General features: G+C 42.6%; 1 protein-coding gene across 2 annotated transcripts in view; it reads right to left on the bottom strand.

Annotated features, from left to right (window-relative positions):
* The window catches only part of LOC105563286 (peroxidasin), a 105040-nt gene that overhangs the window by 11872 nt on the left and 78306 nt on the right, over positions 1 to 14862 (bottom strand). Inside the window, exon 6 of one of the 2 annotated variants that reach the window (XM_012014750.1) lies at positions 74 to 213. The exons of the other annotated variant lie outside the window; for it this stretch is intronic. Coding sequence (XP_011870140.1) covers positions 74 to 213 — 140 coding nt within the window. The remainder of the gene's footprint in view (positions 1 to 73; positions 214 to 14862) is intronic. 2 annotated transcript variants of the gene reach the window in all.

Raw genomic sequence — 14862 nt, 5'->3', positions numbered from 1 at the left:
GCTAGCTCGCTCGCTAGTTGCGCACCACCACGATGTATGGAAATACGAAAATATTCATAGCGGAAGCGCATACCGTTTAGCACGTGGACGGACACCATCGTGGCTGCCGCTACGTTCGCCAGAGCGCAGCTATAGTTCCCGCTGTCCTTTTTATTCGCATTTGCAATGTAGAGCCTAGACACCGCACCGGCTGCGCCCATGTCCGTCTTGACGCTGGAACAGAAAGCAGAATTCTCCGTCTGAACCTTGACAACGGTGTCGTTATTGCGCACATTTCGCGAAATAAAGGAACGGGCGCTTTCTTTCGCAATTTCTTTTCCGACGCGCCTTTTTCGAGGGAGAAATACAGTGAACTGCAACGCGAAATATAGCGAAGTGGCGGGCGCTTCTTTTACAACTTTTTCGAAATGGCGTTTCGAGAAAGAGATATGAGTAATGGAATTCGCAAAAACGACGATCAAGGCAAAATGTACGGCGGAACGCAAGCTTCATTTAACTGATTAACAAATTCTTACTTCTTATATTGAACGTACGCATAATTTCGCAGTGTTGAAAAGTGAAATGTTGCAGCTGATGACGGACGCGGCAATAGTTTACGGCGATAGCAGGTGGCAGTAAGAACGCCCTTGAGGAGCTTTGAGGGAAGGAATATGAAACCGAGGGCAGTTTATATCAGAAATTTATCATATTTTTCTCTCCTCCTTTTCTGTGCGGACGAAAGACTTTTTTTATACCACGCCGCAACACTGGGTAGTAAACAGATTCGCTCCCCAGTTCACAACCACAGTGCAGACAAACAAAATAACTACCCTCTCCATGTAACCCCTAAAAAATTATACGACGCAAATCTCTCCCCGTAGAAAAAGCTTATCTGAAACGTACATAAAAACGTATCCCGTAAAGTTATACCCTATGAAATATAATTTACACCCCGGATCTATTTATTACTTTGAGAATATTCATACGCGTGTGGAATAAATGGCAAGAATTAAAGAGAGATCGGAGTGCGCGGCTAGCGCAGTATAAATAAATGTAAATACAGTTTGAAATATAAGCTTAGTCGGTTAATATTTAAATAAACATTGCTGATTTAATATATAAATATCCAAGTTGGTTAATTTATGGACAAGCAATTAGTTTTTCCCTGTCCCTGCTCAAAATAGTTTACAGCGAATTTAACGAGTTTTACAAGTACGAGCCTCGAATATAATCATTCGTAGGAAAGTTTCTAAGAATCAGAAACTCGTTACGGATCTGCGGGGAAATGTTCAAGAGGCCAAACCTATGCGGGCAACGAATCAGTCGAAACCTGCGTACTCCGAGATAGGCTTTATTATTACTTTGACGCTTAGGAAGATAGACAAGCTTGGCGGCGAAAGGAAAGATCGCCGCTCTGTATTTTCACGGCGGCGCTGTCATATTTAAACCTGTTTACAAGCAAAAAAAAAGTAAGATGAAAGTTAGCTTATAACACTTAGGACCACTCACGTCCCTAGCGAATTAAGCTGATGAAATAGGGCATTCAGGGGAAGAATAAGAGAAAGGCGGAGAAAGGCAAAGAGGATGTTCCCCTAGCGAAGATGGAAGTAAGGCGTAAATCAAGTAGTTCGCCCTCCAGCAGCTGGCCTTGACAGATCGGGTACTCCTCCCCGAGCTTTCTTACCACCGATCCCGTGCAAAAAGAAAGAGAACGGGGAACGGCGTACGTTGCATACGCCCGCGCGGTAATGCCGTCCGTATTAATTTCACATGGCGTTATCGTGTTCGTATTACATCTTGAGGTATTGCTTGCATAACATATCGCGGGAAATTAAACGAAATTCACTTGTTGCGAGCGCGAAAGTTTGAGGAATTTCTTATTCCCGGCTCAAGGTACGTTACGCCGGAGAAAAATTGGATCCTCGGGAGGCACTAAAGGCGAAGAAAACTGCTGCGCCGCGATACAAGAGAAAGGAGTTAAAAAAAAAGCGAGCTGTCTCTACTCTGAATTTTTTAATGTTTAACGACGCGTGATGGTTGCCTTAGACATGCTACGTATGTCCCACGTATATCCATTTTATAGAGAGATCTCGCGAAGAAGATACGAAACGCGTGTAAGAACCGTACCGCGGATATATCGCGCTTATATATATACTACGGAGAGAAGCTGGATTTTAAAAGAATCGAGCGCGGCATGCTAAGAAAATAGACATGCCGATGATGCCGGAAAAGACAGAAGGGAGGTATGCGGTACAAACAAAGGAAACGTTTAGGTTGCTTTAAGAATTCATCCGAATGGTCCGGACACCGCAACACGCATCCTCTCCTTGCTCCTTCCTGCTCCTCACCAACGGTCACATCGTGCTTCATCATCTCGCAAAACTGTTGCGGCGAGGTCCTTTGAGAGTAGCAATGTCGAGCGCTTACCCAAGAATACAACGAGCATTACTATTAAGAAATGTTAAAAGCACTTGTTGCCACGCTGTTGTCGTTGATACCGCGTCGCGTTTCCAGCTTTTCAAAGCATACACGCTCCAGGTCCGCTACAATCCCGATAATATACTCTATAATACACAAGGTCTTTACTAAAGATCGCATTATGCATTGGCGATCCCCAGTCTTTTTAAATTTTTAAATAAAAATACGTTGTTGAAAGAGAAGTAAATAGAGACGTAAGAGAGGTGGAGGAGGGGGCAAGGAGGAAAAGAGAAAGATATTTTACGGAAATATACCGAGGGAAAAGAATGCACCCCCGACAGTTAGTGAGTGGAATGTCCAGGGCGATTCGTGTACTGCATGCACAAGCGGTCGCGTTTCCCATCAGAAGGCCAGTGCAGCAACTCGCGAAACATTGATCCAACCATTCTACCACGACCGAAATTTTCCAACGATTGGCATCCGGGGACAGATCACATGCCATTTGCCGTTGCACGACCACCCTCGCGCGCGCAGATAGACATCCGTCACGCCGCTTGCGTATCGCGCAGCTATTGTATGCGGTCGTAGAGAGTCGTAAACACTTGTTTTATTATATTTCATTTAACCGGAAATGTGTTTTCGAATTTGTCCCCGATATCTGTTGACACGTCGCCGTTCGGTTCGCGTCGAACGAAAACGTCAATGAATCGCTGCTCACGGCAGCAGAAAGGGTTAAATCAGTGATGTGAGAGATTAGATATGTACCGCGCGAAAAAATCGACGGCATGTTTCCGTGAATTTTCCGAATTTTTACCGCGCGCTACGTTCACACTTTACTTGTTATGAGAAAAAATAGAATTGAATGGTATTTCTCTTGTACTCGACCCGTCCGCATAGTTTCTCTGTACTCGAAAGAATTTAATTTCGTGCATTGTTCTTAGCTCGACCATGTTGCACGGAATATCTGGGGATAGGAAATGCCCGTGAACAGAAAATCCTTTGAAGATATGTGCCTCAGATATTCAATATCACTGATGCTTAATAAACGAACCTCCGGCAGAATCGCTTTCCCTCCGACTGTCGTTCAACACGTTTTAAATCTTACAAGGCTAAAATGAAAGAATTATTAAATTACTCATACGTTTTCCTGTTGCTCGCGTATCTCATTTGAATTTCAACAGAGCAATATGCGATTTTCCCATTAAATCAGCGAATTTGACTTGTATATTTTCTATATATATATTTTCTAACGGCAGACGAATCAATCGGACAGAGCGGACAGTGTTTTTGTTCGTGCCTAACGTAATCCATTTTTAAGCCAATGTAATATAATTATGTGTCGTATTTTTAGCGCGCACACTCGCGGGATAAGCCGTCAGCTTATCGCATACCGAACCATTCTCCGGTGGGGAACATTTCGGTTTATACTGTCTTCCTCTCTTTACCTTCGCCGGACATGAATTTTTTTTCACCATACTGTGGAATTTAATTCGAGCATAGAACGCAATTTATTCGCAAATTCTTCTATACGCAACTCGCGAGCTCCACCTCCTTCGCGTTCGACCTAGAATTTTTTTTCCGCTTACAGATCCGCAGTGAATTTCAGCGGCAGTCGAGTAGGTAGAGAAATTTAAGAGCTCCCAGTATATTTTGTTTCTCTCGTTGATTATTCTCGCCTCTTCTCTTTTTTTTATTTTTACAACGCGTTGCGTGAGTGAAATGATACGCGTGCAATGCACACGTTCGTACCAGTACATCTTTTAACGTCAGAACCAGTGGTAACAGCGCGGCTTTACGAAGATCGTAAAAGAGTTGTGGCGCGAAATTTATCCGCTAGAATGAGCAACGAACTAGAAAAAAAAACCAGCTTGGGAAATATACTTTTGCGAGTCATTGTGCAGACGAGTGGACGTTGTTGCGATGCCGTTCGATAATCAACAAATAATTTTTGTTTCTCAGTGATTATTCCATTCGTAAAAGAATCCCGCGGACTTTTTATATTTGACGAGAGATTTTTATTGCCTCGAAATTATGGATCGTATTTACTCAATCGGAACAGAGGAATGAAAGGAGCAGCATCGCTTGATCTTTACACGCTCAGCGTGCACCTTCAAACTGAATTCATTATATGGACGGAGCATTTCCTCCCATTTTTCCTCTGTTCTTCATATCAGGTAATGAGTACTCTTTTCTTCGGTGCCTTTTAACGTAGAAAGGAGCTTCGCGAACCAACAGATCCAAGCGATTTTATCAAAGTTCGAGCTCAAAAGATTTTTATCTTTGCACTTGTTTTATCCAGGATACACCACTGTTACACGTATTTATAAATTTGCAGCACAACTTCGAGATTAATCTGCTGTAATATATTAGAACAGCTTTTCTCGGCCAGTCTCGGGCTGCGAATTTTCGCGCCAAGTCGTATTTTTCCCATTTTTATAATTGATTGATTAACGTGTCATAAAAAGAAAAACACTCGACAAGAAGAAGGCTTAATCAATCGTATTTCAAAATCATCTTTTGTAACACTTTTGCGTCACTTACGGCAGCTCCTGCACGAAGGAGCGGTTAGTATGAGTGTTTTGCTGGGACCCCTTGGTTTTTATAAATTCATGTGACTTTTTTCATAAAAAAGTATCACTTAATGCATTATTGGTCAAATGCATTAATATGCTAGGTTGTATATGCAAAATATGTGATATTGTCAAGTCTCAAAGAGCTGTCAAATTTCCTCAAAACATTGTATCTTTTGACCTTACTAATAAGTATTTGCTTGCAGAGGTCTGTGACCTCATATACTTAATAACACATTTGAATCATTGTGACATTTATTATGTTCATCTCGTTTTTTATCAAGAGATATACTTTTTCCATAAAATAATATTGACCCTCAAAGTGCTTCTGCGAGCGATCGGCCCATAACTCATATCCCAGTAATTACCAAGTTACAGTTACATAATATCAATATTATAATTTTCTACTTAACAATAATGTAAATGTAATATAACATGGGTGTTATATTACATTTATCTTGTTGAGTAGGAAATTATAATATTGATGTTATGTAACTGTTACTTGATGCTTACTGAAATGTTAAAAAAATACAACCTTATAACATTTTCTCTTTGTTTTATTTCATCGGCGACCGGGTCTGAAATTTCGCGTACTGATAGATAAAATTTACAACTACAACATACTTAAATTGTAAATTTTTCTACTTTTGGTCGGTTTATGCAGGAGCCACCTTAAAAGAATGAATTGATTAAAATGTAATATTTCGTGACTTTATAAAGTACCAATTTTTCTTCACGGCTTTTGTGTAAGCGAAAGCAATCGTTTATAGCGAACACATCTTTTCCGCACTTTTCTTCGAAAAAATACGTTACTCGGTGGACTTCTTAATGGTTAGAAATATAAGCGCGCGGTCTGTAGATCTCGAGCAAGGAACCTCGTCGCAGCCCCTCGTTTCCTGACTTAAAGGGAGTTGCGAAGTTTCTTTGTTATTCCCTTCCTGCCGACCTCCTTCGGGATTTTGCCTGCGAATCGGCCGGACAGACACTGCAAACTTTTGCTGGAACTTTTCATCAGGCTAGCCGAATGTAAAGCGCTGGTTTGTAAGAACAGTTTTCACGATGCCCGCAACGATCATGCGTGGCGACGAGTCAAAGCTTAATAGCTTTACCAAATTTGCTGGGGCAAAATTTGAGCTCTTGCAATATTTATTCATCATTTCATATAAAAGCACACATTTTTAACATTCGTGTGTGAAACTGAACGTGTAAACTTTTTTCAAAAATTTGATTAAATATCCTTCACTCGTGTCTTCGGCACTTTTATTGGATTATGCGATAAATGAAATTGTCTAAAGAGTTGTAAAAAAAATTAGACTTTCCTTAATTGTCATAATAACAGGGACTTTGCATATCGATCCTCGCCCACGTGGAAATTCTAATTGGTCAGTTAAAATCCTGTTAATTCCTGACTCATAAAACCGAAGAGCGCGTAAAACGAAAGTTAAATGCCGGACGAGAGCTTTTTTCATTATCCCCAAGATTTTGCATTCGAGCAAGCCGTAAGTTTACGGTTCGTAAATTTAGACGCACCCGCGCGATCTTTACCTTCCCGCGCGAGGGTAAGAGGGTGGCGCATGCCTGTAAAAATCCCCTCCGCTCTTCCTTCGAGTTTAGCGGGTTTGTCGAGCAGGTTTTACGCGGCGTAAACCTAAATACGTGCACGGCGGAGCGGGGTAAGACTGTAGGGTGCAAAGAATATCGCGCGAATACGCGGCCACATGCCCGCCGAGGAACGAAACTCTGTCTCCCGTTGTCTCCGCAAGAATTCAGCGGATTATCCCGGATTTGCCGTTGCGGCGCGGCGCGAGGAGGCGCGCAATACCTTATCGTTCCCGTGACTTCTTTTTCCGATCGGGGCACGTAAAAAAGTCCGCGAAGGCTGCGGCGAACGTACGTATCGGAGGGAACCAAACTTTCTGACGTAATGTCGTAAAGATTCGGGTCACGAGTCACGATTTTCGAATTTTCTCTCGACGAAAATCTCGGCAAAAAAGGGACGTAAAGAAGAGGAGTCTCGGTTTTTCTAAAATATAATATCAAACGGTATGAATATAAGTCGAATATAAGTCAATCTGTATGATTCGGTCATAGTTTTTTTACGTATAAAAAAGTGACTAATATAAATGCGTACACGGAAAAAAATGCTGTTGAATTAAACAAAATGAAGTTACTTGAATTAAACGTTAACGTCACGGGCTGCCACAAACATAAATAATTCACAACATCAATGATTTTTATTGACCGTATCTGGCAATTAAAATTCTTATTGCGAAAAATATTACCCCAACCAGGATTCGAACCTGGGACCTTCCTCAATCCGTGACGGGCGTCTTCGGCCCATTGATGTTGTTAATTACTGCTGGCGACTTTTAAGAGTATTCTTAATAATAAATAATTCACCCAATTTGCTATGGATTTTAATTTCAAGCTTTGAACTAAATATCCAGATAATCAAGACAACTACTTGACGTTTCTCATCCATTAATACTGATGTTGTTTCAACGATTAAAAAAACCAAGTTGCTTGAATTAAACGTTAACGTCACGGGCCGCTACAAGCATAAATGATTCACTCAATTGTACTTGCTATGGATTTAATTTTAAGCATGGAACTAAATATCCAGATTATTAAGACAACAATCTGATGTTTTTCATTTATTAATACTGATGTTGTCTCAACGACTTTATTTCAATTACATACACTGATCTTGTTAATACATCTTTTTTTTCCGCGTAAGAAATAACTGGTAAGAATAAACCGTGATATTTTCTCGTCGGAAAGTCCGTGACTCGTATTGCTTGACGAAAGATTTTTTCGCTGCTAAATATAATAAGCCGAGTGAGAGTTGTTGTGTAATTGCATCCGCGAATGCCGGGTAATTAGCTCTTGTAAAAAAAAACGGACAAAGCGCTGCAATGGAAATAGCGAAATGCTCTGCGGGCGAGGAGGGATATGCGTTGAATTTGAGCTTGCGAAGAATGCACTGCCGTATTAAACCGGCTACGCGCGATTATATCATTGGAGTCAGTACGGCATATGTACAGGTAATTGTGCACCAGCGGCCAGTGTGAAAACTGGCGGGAATAATTAATGATAAATGTGAGCTGGCCGGTTGACGGCCGAAAAAATATGAGCGCCATAAGAACTAACATAAAATTTTATAACGCCCTGTATCGTCGATATAGAGGATAGAATGATCGATTTATTACGATTACACGTGGCGCGATAGTATATTTCACGCTATCTATAAAGAGGCAGAATGGATAAATCGATATGGAGGCATCTGAGCTTAACGCAAATTTCGTTGACCTTATTTACGATGTGCGTGGAGCAGAACGTTGCGGTCGAGGTTCGACACGCGAGGAATGAAAAAATTCCGGATACAATTCTCAATGAGATCTTTTTCTTAATGGTTGACGACAAAACTAAATAGGATACAATATTACTTTGCGAGAGAAATTTATATCTCATCTCGTTTTTCAGAATTCAATTCTGTCCCCTTTTACGTACTAAGAACTTGAGTTATAAAGAGATCTGCTCTTTGTTACAATTCCCAGGCTGCCCCGTTGTTGAAGTAGCAGTTCCGGGCAATGACAACTCGATACAAGAAATACGGCTTCCGAGAGGAAATAATCGCGAGACGCGTGGACAAACAGGTCGGCGGAGTCGAGCATTTCATCGGGGGGTAACGTGAAATCGAAAAGACCGGAGAGACGGACGGAAAAGGGATCAAGTCCGGTCTCGTGTGTTGCGGAGGGTGGGCGATTCAGACGGGATGGCGTGGGTCAGGTGCGAGCCAATATGTGGCATCTGGCGTTACATGCTTCAAGCTTCGCATAACAAGCTCGGGGCTTGCTGCGCGCTGATGGGAAAAGTTGCAGGCTGCAAGCTCAGATATGTCCTAGGCTACGCGTACATCCTTCCTTCCTTCCTTCCTTCCTTCCTTCCTACCTTCCAACCGAGTCTACCTATTCACCTGCTCGCCTTCCTCCTCCTATCTTTCTTTCGGCACTCGCCAACTACATAACGCCGACTTATAACATGTCCCGCGACAACGTCGAAACGTACTCATGCTAACCCACTCTCGTCTCCTGCGATATCTTACCACGAAAGTGCTCATCTCGTACAACTGGCGTGTAGTCAACTTTCAAAGCAAAGAAGGAATACGAAATTTCTCGAGGCTGTTAGCAATTATGCAGCTTCGATAAAAAAATCAGGTAATTTACGTAACGCGACAGTTCCGTTTTTAATAATTATTCTCTGCTCTTAAATTATTACTATATTTATTTCCCTCGAATTAATTGTTATAAGCTACCGAGTAATCGGCGGATGTAACAAATTACGTGTTACTGCAGCAAATTATATTGTCCAAGATATTAATAAACATACCCAACACGTTATTTGTACGCGACAAATTATGTATTCGCAACTGCTTTCGCAAATTTATCCGGCTGTCTCGCATGTTACAAATACACTTACCCCGTCAACACCTCATCGATCTTTAACGCTTTTAAATCCCTTGAAACAGAAACCCTCCTGCGACCTCCGCACTTCCAGTTCGAACGAAGGAAATTGACAGAACGATCACATCGGGGACTATTTATAGAAATCTACGGAACAATGAATGCTCGAAAGTAATCGATTGTGACAAGTGACCTAAAATAAAATCACGGATGTTTCTATTTTTCATTATCTACATGAATATCCTCCCGTATTTGGTCGAAACGGAGTTGAACGTCAGTCGGATCATACACTCGGCCCCAAATGAAACACGATGCGAATAACCTACCATTATCTCATAGCATTGGCTGAACTTTTACCGCACGGTCCTGCGATTTAATGTGTAAAACTTTGGAATGAGAACAAATGCACCGAATATATGATTGCGACGTTCCGCGAATTACTCCCGCAGGACGCGGCTTTAAAAGAGCAGTGGGTACCTGTTACGAGAAATTCATTTTACGTAATACCTACAAAAATTTTTACGACGTCTACTAAATAGCGTCGCGAAGTTAGATTGCATTTAGAACTCGTTCAGCTCAAATTTGCTGATTAATGTAAATTGAAACATACAAGTGAAACCAAAACGGCGATAAACGTGCTGGGGATGGGGAGATAATCGCGTTTCTTTCCGCTTCATGCATCTCGATGTACGTTTGTTTGAAATTGACGCGGCGGGTGGTAATAACGTTTAATTCCCTTCAACATGCTGACACAGAAGGATTGGCAATCAACATTTCCGGCTGACATTGAAGTAATACCTCTACGTAGAACGAAAAAGCGCGAAGCTTCCTTTAATATACGTCCCGTTATCCTCTCGTTTTTATCGCTACGCTTTTCCATCTCTTTGCAGCTTTCGTCATCAGGAAGCAATTCAGTGCATTTCTGTATGCCAATCTCCTTGTCTGCTTATTCCTGTTTGCGCAATGCCAAAATGTAAGCACTAAAACTTTCTCATTCCGGCGACCTCTTCATAAAGTCTTAACTACGGAAGTAATCTCGTGCCTGATTCCAGCATTTATATTTTACAATTGCATTCGACGTTTCAATCTAGAATTACTTTTTAAATTAAACTGCCATAAAGGGAGTCGATGCCCCTGATGGCATTTCTATCTTTAAATAGAACTATCGCATTTTAATGATTAATCTAAATGCCGATATCCCTCTCGCGATAAAAACGCAATTTTGTACGAGTGCGCAGTAACAAGCGACAAATACCGGCTCGATCTGTCCCGGCAAACGAATTGGAAAGGCTAGAGATCACCGAGAGATAATAATTTGATATATTATGCGGAAATCAGCCGTAAAAATGTGTTTACGATAATTACAGTTCTGAAAAACGCAGGCGCGATAGGCGCCATTGCGGAATGTCTAACAAATAAATGCAACGTTACATGGGGCAGGCGTGATTACATTACAAAAAGTTGTCGAGTAGGTGCGACGACCCATTTATATTCGTTGATGCTCTACCAACATTTACGCTCATAGAAAGCAATATTTCTCCGACAAAGGAATGCCTGTGACTGATTGAAATACTGCCGACGTGCAAATGCGAGCAACGTGCATTTTTCAATCAACTTTGACGCGTAAATACGCGGTTATTTCTCCGCATTGATTATCTTCCGCTGCTTTCGTCCGCGAATCGCGAAGAATTAACACCAACCCATGGCCGTTTTTTTTTCTTCCCTTCCGAAAAGTAAGCATCGCGCAACCGCAACCCTGTAATGAGCGCGCATTATAATAATCCACTGGCTGCAGAATTCGAATTAACTCGACGCTTAACGTACCACGTTGCAACGTGGTGTACTAATAACGCGGGGGAGAGATCGTGTCACGCGACGCGGTCACGGCAGGAAGCACGAATTAAGGAGGGGCCGTTCGAAGTCGCGGCATCTGTTGTAGCTGTTATCCCGGCATGCCAATTTGACAGGCGCCGCAATTGCGACGCTCCAGAAACGTCTCTCGGGGAGAGGGCAGGGTGGAAAAAGGCTACGGTCGATTTTTCAGTCTGACAGTTCCGTGGGGCGGCGTGTCGTCGTGCCCGGCTGTCCGCCGCGGCGCATCGCAATAAAGGTCGAGGATCGCAAGAACGTTACCGCCCGGGCCGCCTCCTCCGTTTCTTTTTGAGCGCCGGAGTAAACAGCATCAGGCATGATTAAGTAATCCGCTCTCGTCTCTCCGCCGTCCCATCGGAAGGACCTTCTTGCGCAAAATTGCGCCGGCCGGTCATAATGCGGGCGAGATGAGATATCGCGCCGCATCCGACTGAACCGAGGAGGTTATTACCGGGAAAAGGGGTTTTCAACGCGTGGGTTTTTCGCAGGGAGATCACACGGCAAATCATGTCCGAGTGAATATTTCATGATCGCACGCCCCGATGGATAATTCATTACCTTCGCGCTTCATGCCGATCTGAAACTTTGCCCCGCCGCGAGCGAGCGCTCGTTCCACCGTACAAAGTCTGTCGTTACCCTACTCGCGTGGTAATTCCATAAAATAGGCCTCGATGCTTAATAAAAATATAATTTATAAGATCCGATAAGATTACGTAACGCAATAGGCCGTAATAGGCCGCAGGGAAAGCACCGAGTCACGACTCCTTCGTGTCGTAATTCCCGCAACACGCGACAACAATTGCAAAGCAAAAAGAGCCCGCGAGACATCCGTCACTCTGTCAGTGCATACAATATACCCGCTGCACGCAACAACTCACTCGTTTACTTCCCTATTAAGGGGCAAAAAAATTATCAGGCTATTACTTGGCGGGAAGATCATACATCTTTCTCAATGTCATTCGGCGTGTTCTCCAAACGTATCATTAAAACGTCATCGGAAGCTGAAAATCCGCCGTGGAGCCTGGCTCGCGACGCCGTTGTGCGATAGAGACCCTGTAATCAGAGACTGGCCATAAGAGTTCGTCAAATTCCTGCTCACTCTTCTGCGAGTCTACGATCTATGTTTCTCTCTCACTCGCGGGAATTTGACGAACTCTTATGGCCGGTATCCGAGGGGTCTCTATTGTACGAACAATTGCAAGCGGATGATTTCTTAGAGCGAGTCTCGCCGAGCGGTGTACTCGAGAAGAAGTCTCCATTACGCGCTAAATCTCTTGTATGCTTCAGCACGCCCGAGATGTATCGCTTGTCTTTAGTTAAAGACCCCCGTTGTCGCCTCGACGGGCCATTAGACTGACGTAGACACGTCGCGATTTCTCTGCATTACTAGCGACCTGGCACTCGGCGGTGCGATTCACTCGAATAATCTCGGGGCATCATCGCCCTCCATCTCGAGCATAACGCGTCCTTTGTATCGCGTCGAGCATTCTGATGTGAATAAACGTCGCGAAATAACTCTAATGAACCCCGCCGTCATTTCCTACTTTTTCCCGTCGTTTATCCGTCTCTTTCGTATCTGCCGATTACGCTTCATTGGCGCGCGGTTTCTTAATTTCTCCCCCCGTCTCTCTCGATCTTTACAAATCGGATACTTAACGCCGTTGTCTCTCCGACGTCAAAGACGACTCGTGACAGCCGCAAAACTTTCGCCGCGAGACTCTCCCCGTCGTTTGTTTCCGTGCAATTCTGTTTTTCCGGTTGAAATAATTTCCACCGCCGCTTCCATCCCCCTCGCATTTTTCCATCCTGTTTTCTTGCGAACCGCAAGTTCCGTTTGCATATTACATCCATTTTACATGTCACAAACGATAACTTCTTGTCGATATGCACCGCCGGTGTTCTTTGTGTAACATTACACCACCACATCGGACAAACCCCGGAATGTTCACAGCGGTAAATTAGCACCCGCATCAAGGGAGGTCAGCTTGTAAAGAAGAGACTCACATTGTTCCTCCGCGTTGCACCTTGTGCAAATAGTTCGGCAAGCCACCATCCATTAAACGCTGTTTTCAAGCCTTCCGCAGTGAGCGATTCTCCTATACCATCGCTAGTCATCTAACGGATCAATCGCGCTGGTGGAAACTTTGATTTAAAACCACGCAGAATTGCGCCGTGCCGAAAATATCTTTCCGATTCTGGCAAAAATGGTCGTTTTTTTCAGTAGTTCATACGTAATTACAATATTTTCATTCGCATTCTGTAACAAGACACTTTTTGCGATTAATGATCGCGTATCATAGTATAACTAGCAGGTCCACTCTGTTTGGTTTTGCGTCTATCTCTTCTGTGCAGACATTTTGTTGGTCCAGCCAATGAGAGAAAAGTTGCATGTGCGGTGGTGTAGCTTTGACGAGTACACACAAACACACGTCGCTGGATTTGGATGAAGAACATGGCGGGACACCACGTGATCGGGACCGATAAGATCAAAGGGCCGACAAAGAGCGGGCATACTAGTTATATGTACTATGCGCGTTTAACGCCAGGCAGCGCAAGTACCCGGATGGTTTCGGCTTTCACGCGACGTTGCGTTGTCACTTTTATGTTATCATCTAACGAATCAATTCATTAGCGGAAACTTTGATCTAAGGTGGCTCTTGCATAAAACGACCAAAAGTACAAAAAATTTAAATTTAAGTATGTTGTAGTTGCAAATTTTATCTATCGGTACGCGAAATTTCAGACCCGGTCGCAGATGAAATAAAATAGAGAAAAAATGTAAAATCAACTAGTAAGAATATTCTTAAAAGTCGCCAGAAGTAATTAATAACATCAGTTATATATTTTTATTGATAACACTGATATTATTTGTAACAGCCTCAGTGGTCGAGCTGGCTAAGACGCCCGTCACGGATTGAGGGAGATCCCAGGTTCGAATCCTGGCTGAGGTAATATTTTTCGCAATAAGAATTTTAATTGCCAGATACGGTCAATAAAAATCACTGATGTTAAAAAATGTTAAAGTTGTATTCTTTAACATATCCAGTAAACACCAATTAAGTAACATAACATCAATATTATAATTTTCTATTCAAATGTGTGCCGAAACGCGTCTGCAAACTTTGAGTGTTTAATGTAATTATATACATATACTCATTAGTAAAGCATCTTTGTCAATATTGTTAACTAGAAAAGCTCGTTAATCTTGGCCTTATTTACATTGTCGTTATTGAAAATATTTTTCCAATGCTGGAAAGAAATGATGGTTTTTTTTTATAGTTTATATGTAACATTTCCGTTCGCATTCCGTAACAAGACACTTTTTGCGATTAATGATCGCGTATAACGCGAAGCGGCACAAGTACCCGGATGGTACCGGCTTTCACGCGACGTCGCGTTATCATTTTTATCATCTAACGAATTAATCGCATTGGCGGAAACTCTGATTTAAAACCACGCAGAATTACGCCGCACTGAAAATATATTTCCAATGCTGGAAAAAATGGTCGTTTTTTTTTAATAGTTCATGTGTAATATCTCCCTTCGTATTCCGTAACAAG

The sequence above is a fragment of the Vollenhovia emeryi genome, unplaced genomic scaffold (assembly GCF_000949405.1).
Source record: "Vollenhovia emeryi isolate VEMERY1.0 unplaced genomic scaffold, V.emery_V1.0 DF939178.1, whole genome shotgun sequence".
Taxonomy (NCBI): Eukaryota; Metazoa; Arthropoda; class Insecta; order Hymenoptera; family Formicidae; genus Vollenhovia; species Vollenhovia emeryi.
Note: the sequence above shows the minus strand (reverse complement) of the source record. Positions and strands in the feature narration are given on the sequence as shown.